This window comes from Austrofundulus limnaeus, unplaced genomic scaffold (genome assembly GCF_001266775.1).
Source record: "Austrofundulus limnaeus strain Quisiro unplaced genomic scaffold, Austrofundulus_limnaeus-1.0 Scaffold809, whole genome shotgun sequence".
Lineage (NCBI taxonomy): Eukaryota > Metazoa > Chordata > Actinopteri > Cyprinodontiformes > Rivulidae > Austrofundulus > Austrofundulus limnaeus.
Window position 1 is genome coordinate 154,025 of NW_013953211.1, and position 11,709 is coordinate 165,733.

General features: G+C 43.0%; 2 protein-coding genes across 2 annotated transcripts in view; both read right to left on the bottom strand.

The window, feature by feature from the left end:
- The window catches only part of LOC106532670 (cytochrome P450 2F2), a 41,025-nt gene that overhangs the window by 27,585 nt on the left and 1,731 nt on the right, over window positions 1–11,709 (bottom strand). The window lies entirely within an intron of this gene.
- Window positions 822–8,806, bottom strand: LOC106532671 (cytochrome P450 2U1). The gene is made up of 9 exons (XM_014028802.1): window positions 8,627–8,806; window positions 8,065–8,133; window positions 7,882–7,989; window positions 7,590–7,722; window positions 3,477–3,562; window positions 3,206–3,307; window positions 2,978–3,119; window positions 2,687–2,878; window positions 822–1,685 (listed from the first exon to the last, which is right to left on the bottom strand). The coding sequence occupies exons 1-8, from the start codon at window positions 8,762–8,764 to the stop codon at window positions 2,691–2,693; spliced, it is 966 nt and encodes a 321-aa protein (XP_013884256.1). The 5' UTR covers window positions 8,765–8,806; the 3' UTR covers window positions 822–1,685; window positions 2,687–2,690.

Sequence of the window (11,709 nt, forward strand, 5' to 3'; positions counted from 1 at the left end):
TTTTTTTTTTTAAAAAAAAAAAAAAAAAAAAAAAAAAAAAAAAAAAAAAAAAAACCTAATCTGAACTCTTCTGATTAATCCTGACTTTAGTTACTCTTCAACCATGAGATTTAAAACAGTAAGCATCTAATCAAAACTAAAATAATCAGATTTTTTTAACTTGTTTTGTTTCCTCTTTTAAATTCAGAACTTTACATTATTACCCAACAAAGTCAGTCACACAGGAAGCCCAGGGTCTTCATGCATTTCAGGCCTGCAGAGATTCAAAACTTTAGTTAAAATAAAAACAGCTGTAGGTTCAGTCAAACTAAACAACTGATATTTTCTGACTAAATTAATAAAATGTTGAAATTCAAACATGAAAGTTTTATTAAAACACGTGAATAAGACTTGATTATTTGTACTTATATATAATAATATTTTTGAAAGGCAAGACGGAAGTCCAGGTGGAGCTAATATATGCTGATCATCAGGTTCCTTAGTTTTTAGTATTTCACGTAGAGAAATGCTTTGACAGTATTTTCTGTACTTTTACCAGCAGATGGCAACAAAATACAAACTTTACACTCAAACTGTGTTTTTTTTACCAACATGTGAGCAACAGTTTATCTTTGTAATCTCTTTATCTCTTTATAACTAACAAGACTTAGGAAGAGACTCAAACATTTTTTAACTCATCATAAAAATCAAAGTTATCAGTGCAAATAAAACTGAATGTTTAGATTTCACTGCATTTTTTGTGTACCTAGCATCAAAAACTGTACATTAAAATTTTCTAACAAACATTTTTTATTCATAAATTAAAATTGAACACAACTCACTAATGTGAAATATTTAATTTAATTGCACATTTTCTTGGCACTGCTGAAGAGAAACTGGTGCCTTAAAACTCTGCCAAATGTAAACACTGTAAATCATTTCTATTTTCTGCTGACTCACAAAAGGTTGATAAGGTTCATCTGGGTATTGATATATCAGAGGTTCACTGACATCTTATTTAACTGCTTACATTTTCCTGACACTGTGCCTTAAATAACTCTGCAAATTAAAAACACTGAAAAACATAACCACTACCTGCTGGCTTATCTCTAAAGATAAAGTTTATTCTGACCTGTAATCCTGGGTAAAGATCAACTCTGTCCTCTGTTTTGTTGACATTTGAATCAATTTAAATTGCTAAATAACATATATCATTTTATGTTGAAATGATGCAGTATAATAAAAATTATATTCTCAAAGTCCTTCAGGGGGTTCTTTGAGGCCAGGTGCAAGAAATTCCCCAGTACCGGCAGGCTGGGGGATCCTGGTGGGAAGTTCTTGGGTCTCCGAGCTTTAAGTTGAAAGAGGATGAAGCAGAAACAGAACCACAGCAGAACTATGGAGACAAACATGGTGCTGGACTGGAGTGGTCTCTGGTGGCTGGGGTTCTGCGATTTGATTCTGGGGTGGATCCTCAACAGCTGACCCCGGACATGAGACTGTCAGGGGTCAGAGATAAGTGACATGAGACTGTCCACGGTCAAAGATAACTGACATGAGACTGTCCACGGTCAAAGATGAATAATAAATAATAATAAATATTTTCGTATGTTTTCAGATTCATCGATCTGTGATGGACTGTCCAGTGTGTACCCTCCCCTTTGCACTGTGACTGCTGGAAATGGACACATGTGACTCCCGTGACCCTGAAAGGAAAAAATGGGTATAGATAATGGAAGAATGGAGGGACGATTCATCGATAAATAAAAAAATATTTAATTAATTGACTTTTTAAGTAGTCATTAAATGCAGACCTAAACAAATGTTTTGGAGCTGTAAGTCTACCATAATTTTGAATGCACTTATTTTTATCCACCTCAAAAAGGATCTCTTTCTTTAAATCTTACTCTTCTGTTATCTTTAATGCAGACTGATACAAACTATACATCAAACCGTAGGCATTTTCATTTACTGTCAGACAATATTTGTGTTTTTTAGGAAAAGTGTTTTTTCTCTCAAGATGCCTCAGAAGTCAGAGTGGTACCACTTTTTGTGCTATTCTTCAACATAATATACTGTATTTTTCTGACTTGATCAGAACTGATGAGTGTTTTTAACTTGTTATATCTCTGATATAAAGTGCTGTAAAAATTTCAAATTTTACACAAGTGAAAACCAATCTCTTTGCTGTCTCACAGTTCAAGATCTATTTTAATTTATTCACACAAACCAAATCTCTCTATTAGTTTCTCAGACTGTAGATCAGTCAAGATATCTGTGAGATGATCGGGAAAAATATGGAACACAGTCAGAGGATCTTTGTTGTGTGTAAATGCTTTCTTTATGGTAGCATTGTAATAAAAGGAAGATAAACAACCAGGAAACTTCTCACTTGAATCTTTAGTAATAGGAACCACAGCTAACAGCTAATACAGACCAAGTACACCAGGGAGTGACGTTACATGTATTCCCCATCTACGACAAACCCTGTAGGACCAAATTAATCATTTCTTATATGATCTACAGAGTGGAAATATATTTGAGAAAAACTGTGTCTGAGACAAAGTTTAGAATGAACTTTAAGCTTCTAAACAATTGTTAACACTTAGATCCACCAAAAATACAATGGCGGCCAAAGGATTGGACAATGATCGGATTATTATTTAACTGATCAGTTCTTTCATCAGTTTCTGCAGAGCGTCCGCACCTCCTCACTGTTCAGACCTCAGCTGGACCTTCATCATATAAGGTTTTGGAGTCAACGTTGCCCCAAAAACCATAGTGAAGTCTGGTTCTCCAGCATCCTCCGGCCAGATGAATTTAAACTTCCTCAGCAGGGTCACCGTCATGAGGAACAGCTCCATACGAGCCAGACCCTCTCCCAGACACATCCGAGGACCTGAGATACCAGAAAATGAACCAAAGCTCTTGTCTGTTTGATCTAAAAAACTCTGTCCCTGTAGTCCAGGTCTGAAAGTAAAATGTTTCACAGGTTTACCTGCAGAGAAAGGCATGAAGGCCTCTGGTTTGACAAACTCTCCCTGCTCGTTCAGGAAGTTCTCAGGACTGAACTCGTGAGGGAACTTCCACTGACCCTCCTCCCTCAGCACTGACTCCATATTCTGGATGATTAATGTTCCCTGAAGGGAAACCAAAGGTATGAAAAAAGACAATAAAGATAATATTTCATTTTTACATATACTTGTGTAAATTTAAAGTTTCTCACCTTGGGAATGTCATATCGCATCAGCTCTGTGTCTTTAGTGGAGCAGTGGAAGGCACTGAGAGGAACAGTGTTGGCAACCCTCTGGACTTCATGGATCACAGCCTGGATTACAACAGAGATATTACAAAATGTATTGGAATAAATAATTTTAGGTATCGTATAGAAAGAAATCTCAGAAAAGTTGCAGTTTATCTGATAGAAACACATTCAGACATGCCTCTCAGATTAACCATTCAGATTAACAGAACAGGTGTGGGATGATGCTCATTACCTGCACGTAAGGCATGTTGTGTCTATCCTCAAAACTAACCCGATCCCTCCCATCCAGAACTCGATCGATCTCCTGCTGACATCGATCTGATGGGGCAGAAACTGTTTTACACATTTTAACTGTAAAATATACTGCCGGCCAAAAAAAAAAATCTCCACCTGGATTCAACTAAGCTCTATGATGTGGGGTTGCTGCAGGTGGTCAGGTCTAGCTTTAGCCACAGAATGAGTTCAGCTGACTACCTGTATATACTGAATGACCAGGTTATTCCATCAACAGATTGTTTCTTGCCTGATGGCACGGCCATATTCTAAGATGACAAAGCTAGGATTCACCAGGCTCTTATTGTGAAAGAGTGGTTCAGGGAGCATGAGACATTTTCACACATAGATTGGCTCCAGAGAGTCCATGGAGAACCTTTGGGATGTGTTGGAGCATGTCAGACTCTACCATCATCAATGCAAGATTTTGGTGAAAAATTATAGCAATTATTGGGCTGCCACCTTATCGTGGTGGAGAGGACTGAGTGCCCCAATGATCCTAGGAGCTATGTTGTTGGGGGCTTCATGCCCCCAATAGGGTCACCCAAGGCAAACAGGTCTTAGGTGAGGGATCAGACAAAGTGCAGGCCAAAGACACCTATGATGAGTACCATAAATGGATTACAGTAAGTGTTCCCTCGCCCGGATGCAGGTCACCGGGGCCCCACTTTGGAGACAGGCCTGGAGGTGGGGCACACTGACAAGTGCCTGGTGACCGGGAATCCACCCATGGAGCCCGGTCGGGCACAGCCCGAATAAGAGACGTGAGTCCCCCTTCCCATGGGCTCACCACCTGTGGGAGGGGCCGTATGGGTCGGGTGCAATGTGTGTTGGGCAGTGGTCGAAGGCGGGGACCTTAGCGGTCCGATCCTCGGCTACAGAAGCTGGCTCTAGGGACATGGAATGTCACCTCTCTGGTGGGGAAGAACCTGAGCTGGTGTGTGAGATTGAGAGGTTCCAACTAGATATAGTTGGACTCATCTCGAGGCACCGCTCTGGCTCTGGAACCAGTCTCCTCGAGATGGTTTGGACACTCTTCCACTCTGGAGTTGCCCATGATGAGAGACACCGAGCAGGAGTGGGCATACCTATTGCCCCCCATCTCGGTGCCTGTAAGTTGGGGTTCACCCCGTTGAACGAGAGGGTAGCCACCCTCTGCCTACGGGTGGGGGGATGGGTCCTGACTGTTGTTTGTGCCTATGCACCTAACAGCAGTTCAGATTACCCACCCTTTCTGGAGTCCTTGGAGTGGGTGCTGGAGAGCGCTCCTAACGGGGGCTGCCTCATTCTGCTGGGGGACATCAACGCTCAAGTGGGTAATGACAGTGAGACCTGGAGAGGCGTGGTTTGGAGGAACGGCGCCCCTTATCTGAACACGAGCAGTGTTTTATTATTGGAATTCTGTGCTCGTCATGGATTGTCCATAACAAACACCATGTTCAGGCATAAGGGTGTCCATAAGTGCTCTTGGCACCAGGACACCCTAGGCCATACTTTAAAAATCGACTTTGTTGTCGTTTCATCTGATCTGCGGCCACATGTTTTGGACACTCGGGTGAAGAGAGGGGATGAGCTGTCACCTGACCACTACCTGGTAATGAGTTGGCTCTGTTGGTGGGGCAGGATGCCGGTCAAACCAAGCAGACCCAAACATATAGTGAGGGTCTGCTGGGAACGTCTGTCAGAGTCTCCCGTCAGACGGAGCTTCAACTCACACCTCCGGGGGAACTTTGAACAAGTTCCGGGGGAGGTGGGGGACATTGAGTCTGAGTGGGCCATGTTCTGTGCCTCCATTGTCAAGGCGGCTTACCGGAGCTGTGGCCGTAAGGTTGTTGGTACCTGTCGTGGCTGCAACCCTCGAACCCGCTGGTGAACACCGGCGGTGAGGGATGCTGTCAGGCTGAAGAAGGAGTCCTATCAGGTCTGTTTGGCCTGTGGGACTCTGGAAGCAGCCAATAGGTATCGGCAGTCCAAGTGGATTGCGGCTCAGGTGATCGCTGAGGCAAAAACTCGGGCATGGGAGGAGTTTGGAGAGGCCATGCAAAAAGACTTCCGTACGGCTTCGAGGCGATTCTGGTCCACCATCCAGCATCTCAGGGGGAAAGCGGTTCCCCACCAACACTATTTGTGGTGGAGATGGTGCGCTGCTGACCTCAACTTGGGACGTTGTGGTCGGTGGGCGGATTACTTCGAGGATCTCCTCAGTCCTACCGACACGTCTTCCCATGAAGAAGCAGAACCCGAGGACCCTGGGTCGGACTCTCTAATCTCTGGTGCAGCGGTCACCGAGGTGGATGGTTAAAAAGCTCCTTGGTGGCAGAGCGCCGGGGGTGGATGAGATCCGTCCAGAATTCTTTAAGGCTCTAGATGTTGTGGGGTTGCATTGGTTGACGCGACTCCACAACATTACATGGACATCAGGGGCAGTTCCCCTGACTTGGCAGACTGGGGTGGTGGTACCCCTATTTAAAAGGGGGGCCGCAGAGTGTGTTCCAACTATAGGGGGATCACACTTCTGAGCCTCCCTGATAAGGTTTATTCAAGGGTCCTGGAGAGGAGGGTCCATCGGATAGTCGAATCTCGGATTCAGGAAGAGCAGTGTGGTTTTCTTCCTGGTCATGAAACAGTGGACCTGCTCTACATCCTTAGCAGGGTCCTGTAGGGTGCATGGAAGTTCGCCCAACCAGTCTACATATGTTTTGTGGACTTGTAGAAGGCATTCGACCATGTCCCTCGGGGACTCCTGTGGGTGGTACTCCGGGAGTACGGTGCACCAGGCCCATTGATACGGGCAGTTAGGTCCCTGTATGACCAGTACCAGAGCTTGGTCCGCATTGTCGGTAGTAAGTCTGACTCGTTTCTTGTGAGAGTTGGACTCCGCCAAGTTTGCCCTTTGTCACAGATTCTGTACATAACTTTTATGGACAGAATTTCTAGGAGCAGCAGAGGTGGTGAAGGGATCCTTTTTGGTGACCTTAGGATCGCATCTCTGCTTTTTGCAGATGATGTGGTCCTATTGGCTTCATTAGATCATAATCTCTGGCTCTCGCTGGAGCGGTTCGCAGCCGAGTGTGAAGCAGCTGGGATGAGGATCAGTACCTCCAAATCTGAGACCATGGTCTTGAGCTGGTAACTGGTAGCGTGCTGCCTCCAGTTCAGGGAGGAGGTCCTGCCCCAAGTGGAGGAGTTTAAGTATCTCGGGGTCTTGTTCACAATTGAGGGAAGAATGGAGTGGGAGATCGACAGGTGGATTGGTGCTGCATCTGCAGTGATGCGGGCACTGTACCGGTCTGTTGTGGTGAAGCAGGAGCTGAGCCAGAAGGCAAAGCTCTCGGTTTACCGGTCGGTCTACGTTTCTAGCCTCATCTATGGTCTCGAACTTTGGGTAGTGACGTGGATACAAGCGACCGAAATGAGTTTCTTTTGCAGGGTGCCTGGGCTCTCCCTTAGAGATAGGGTGAGAAGCTCGGTCATCCTGGAGGGACTCAGAGTAGAGCCGCTGCTCCTCCACGTCAAGAGGAGCCAGTTGAGGTGGCTCGGGCATCTGGTTAAGATGCCTCCTGGACGCCTCCCTGGTGAGGTGTTCCGAGCATGTCCCACTAGGAGGAGGCCCAGAGGAAGACCCAGGACACGCTGGAGGGACTATGTTTCTCAGCTGGTCTGGGTACGCCTTGGGATTCCCCCGGATGAGCTGGTCCAAGTGGCTTGGGAGAGGGAAGTCTGGGTCTCTCTGCTTAGGCTGCTGCCCCCACAACCCGATTCCGGATAAGCGGCAGAAAATGGAAGGACAGACGGATTATTGCAACACTGGATGGAAATACAGTAAATCTTGTGACATTGCAGAAGCTTACTGAAACAATGCCACAGAGAATGTGTCGTGATCAAAACTAAAGGTGGCCCAACCAAATCTAAGAGTTTTGACTTTTATTTGGTAGCGACTGTGTTTTGGCCATGCAGTGTAATTTCTTTACTTCAGAGCAGCCCGAATGTGATGTAATCTCTTAAAGTGGTTATGATGAATAATTTTTAATTCGTTTCGATCTGACAGAAGAGACTTGTCCTGAAGTGTTACCTTGGACCTGCGGATGGTTCATGAGGTACAGAAACCCAGTCAGGAGGGTGTTGGAGGTGGTGTCAGTTCCAGCAATATAAAGATCAAAAGTGATCCTTCTGAGCTGTTCCTCAGAAAATGAAGAGTCTTCTTTCTGGACAGAATACAGAGAATATTGTAAGAGAAACAAAATGTAAGATTTGTGATAACGCTGAGTCAGCATCCAGATGTTTTCCTGGTTTTCGTTTTTTTCTGTACCTGTCTCACATTCATCAGCATCATGATGTTGAAGTTTTATATTGTGTTCACACACCTGTTTATCCAGTTCATCCAGGTAGCAGTCCACAAAGTCTCGAGGTTCTCCAGTAGTCCTGGTCCTCTTGTGCTCGTTCACCATACCATTTGAAAAGTCGAGATACAGCTAAATGACACAGCTCTAATTAATAACATGCAGACTTGATGTTGTTAGTTTGTGTCTAAGCTGTGTGTAAATTACCTCCATGTTCTTAAAGGCCTTTTTAAATGGCAGTGGCAGGTACGAAACATATGGAACTGAGTCGTACAGCTGAAAGATGAATTATTACTGATTAGATCAAAGTTTATTTCATTTAATTTTACCATTATTTAGGCAGGCAAATCCCACTGAAATCGAATATCTCCTTTTCAAGAGAGGCCTGGGCCAGAAGGCAACCTTTGTACATATTTTTGGGCTGTGGGGGAAACTGGAGTACAGTGAGGGGTAAAATGTTAGGTTTAATAGAATTTAATCATGTGGATGTGGTATAGGAACACATAACAATGCTTAGATGATGTTTTGGACAACGTTAAAGGATGATAACGACTGCGGATGAGAGGAAAAGACACTTAAACTTAATGGGGTAAGGAGCCTGTGTGATTGGGCCTGATTAGAAGAATGGAAACAATTGAGCCTAATGGGACAGGAAACAGGTGTGATTGGGCGTGGTTAATGAGAAGACAAAAGGCAATTGAGCCTGATGTAATAAACAGGTGTGATTGAGCCTGTTGACAATAATTGTTTCAGGCCTACTTAGACTCACCATGGCCCACGGTCCGTTAAATATTTTCAGCATCTCTGTGAACCATTGAACAACCTTTTTAATGGTCTCATCATTGTACTCATAACGGGTCCCAAACAGAACCTTACAGATGATGTTGGAGGCTGCGTTATGGAACATCACCTGAGGACTCAGAGTTTTACCTGTACACAGAATAAAATACGAACATCACACCAACAGCACAACCAAAAGCTTTAAAGGGCTCCATGATTAGTTGTAACATTAGACTTTATTTGATAAAAAAATATTTCAACTGTAATATAAAGACTGTAAAAATACTGTAGGCTGTTTATTTTTGTAAATTTCTAAAAGTATATTTTAACACAAACAGAGCCATTTTATTTACACGCAAATCATTCTGGGTGTAGGGGTACACCTACACCTCTTATGACAGGTGTTATTTAGCAAGGGATCTCTTATCTTAGGTAAGCATTCCTCCAGTGCAAAAATGAATGGACACAAACAGTGACTCTCAGTCAGTGAGTGTTGATTTGATCCATAAATAGATGCAATAGTTTATTTTACAAATCATACAAAATCACTAATATACACTTAATTGTGAACAATTAATTTCCTATAAAAGTTTTGAGACCAACAATAACAAAGCTTTTAGCTTCCTAATTGTCAACCACAGACTCTTTAAATAGAAACACAAATATCAGCTTAGATGTTTAATACCAGACATTTGAGGCAATTAACTTAGGTTGGCAACGAAGATTTTAAGAAAAAGGAGGAAAGTAAGATGTTAGCTTTTCCTACTTTTAATTTAAATAAATGTGGGGTTTAACGAGATAGGCGAGGCTTTCTACTCGGAGTTTGGCCAGACAGTGAAGTTCATAACGCAGCCAGTTTTTTACCTTTAGATGAGGTCAGTCACCTTCCAGGTATTTCGGGTTCTGCTTAGAAAATATGTCTTAGGACCATCAACACAGAGGGACCCTCGGCGTGTAGGTCAGACTTTGCTTGCGTCCGCGTCAAGCTGTAGGAAAGAAGGCGAAGCCAAACCTAGATCCCGATTTCAGAATAAAACTTCCGGCAGGAAAGTTTTTCTAAGTGGATCGATCAGGCGTTGATCTGATCCAGGCTGTGAGGTTTCCTCTTTGGCGAGAAGAGATGAACCTGACACAGCTTAGCTCTTGATTCCCTGGAGAATCAAGCTGTCAGTGTGACTGATGAGCGGTCTGTCACTTTCTTCCGTCCGAGTGGAAACTCTTAGTTTCTAAAGAGCTCAGAGAATCTAAGTTCCACCCCGGAGGTGACATTAGAAAAGAAGTTATCAAGGAAAGTGTTAGTTTCAGAAACTTGCCATGCCTCCTGAAACTAAACAAAGATTATTGTTTCTGTGTGGTTCAGAAACAAAATATTTCATGACCCGTTTAATAATCTGATGAGAACTTCTTTAAAAACATAACTGAAAGAATGAATTACTTCAAATTCAAAACATTTGCAAATATGACTCAGACAAGTAAAACATTAATGTTTCATCAACTTTAAACCATGAAGATTATTTTAGTTCAATAAGATTTTGCACAGAAAATCCATACATAGCTGAATCATACTGAGGGATAAAAGAGATGTGTCCTCTTTTCTCCTGTAACTTTGATAAACATTCTCTGATTATCAAAATGCATAATTGTCAGTTAAGAGAACAATAAATCAAATTAGACGAAGATTCTTCAGTCTATTAACTGATTAACAAGAAGAGTGTCTCCTTGAAAAGTTAAGGCGACCTAAGGTGGCCTAAATTCAGTTCTGAGTGGAACAGAGTTTATGTCCCTTTAAAGGCCCAAGCAGAGGACTGAGGTCCAAGACAGTTTCCTTGATAATTTCACTCGAGGTGACCCCTACATGGGTAAATGATGACATGGATAGGTCCTCGGTGCGAGGCTGCTAGCGAGCTATTGTAGGAGTGGGGCTTAAGGTGAATTAAGCTTCTCCCACATCTCTCATACACAAGGTTATGAGGAAACTTTTACCAAGGTATTTCTCATTACTTTTAATATCTTGACTGTGCGAAGTGAAAAGTGACGCAATAAGTGAACGTTCAGACGAGTTTAAGTTGATTCATAAAAGACTATGCAATCATTTGTTTACACAAATTGAACAAATCATAAGTACACTTGATTGTGGGTATTCCTATAAAAAGTGTCAAAGTTAAATGAGATGAAAATCCGCGTCCAAATTTCAATTCACATCAACTCAGATTACTTATATAGAACAGTAAAACGTCAGCTCTGATGTTAACAACCAAACAATTTTACTGGCACTTTCAGCTTAAGTTTTGGCAAATAAGACAAGAAAAGGAGGAAAGTAAGGTTAGTATTTCTACTAATTTTACTTTAACAAAGTGTGGTTCAACCGGATCAGCACGTCCCTTCTGCGCTTAGATTTCCACATGACATGTCACCCCGAACACGTCAGTTTTACCTGGTGATGGCTTCTTGAGTCACCCCTGGGTAGGAACTGTCTCATCTCCGATCAGTCAGGGAACTTTTTATCGGCTCGCTTACTGTTCCTTGGAGAGTAGGTGTTTTTCAGGTAACTTTTCATCTGTTTCAGTCCAAGCCAGACAGATTCTAGCTGACATCCGGTTTCTTCTTTCAAAATAAAATCTCCCCTCGGGAGGTAAAAACACACTTGGAGGCTTGAAGCCTCGGGTGGGACAGCCTGCTAGCGTGCCGGGCCCCAGCCGTTAAGTCTTCCCTAGTTAGCTCATGGGTTAAGACTCAAAAGCCAAACTGAGTCTCTCCCGAGAGAGAAACTCAGCTTTCTTCCTAGTTGGCATCAGGAAGAAGAATGTGTCCGTTCCTCAAAGCCATCCGCGTTAGTAAGAGAAACGGACGATCTTTGGTTCCGCCCTCAGGCATAGAGATGAGTCAGAGAAAGAAAGATAAGATTTGCCAGGGTGCCAGCCCAAGGTTAAAATTCTATGGCTGTTCACAACAGGATGATAACCCTTTTTCAGCTTTCTTCTGATAGACTCTAAGAGAAATCACTGCAAAACATTTATGATGATTAATTAACATTTCTGTCTTATAATCAGTTCTGAACCGTTCTGTTAGTCC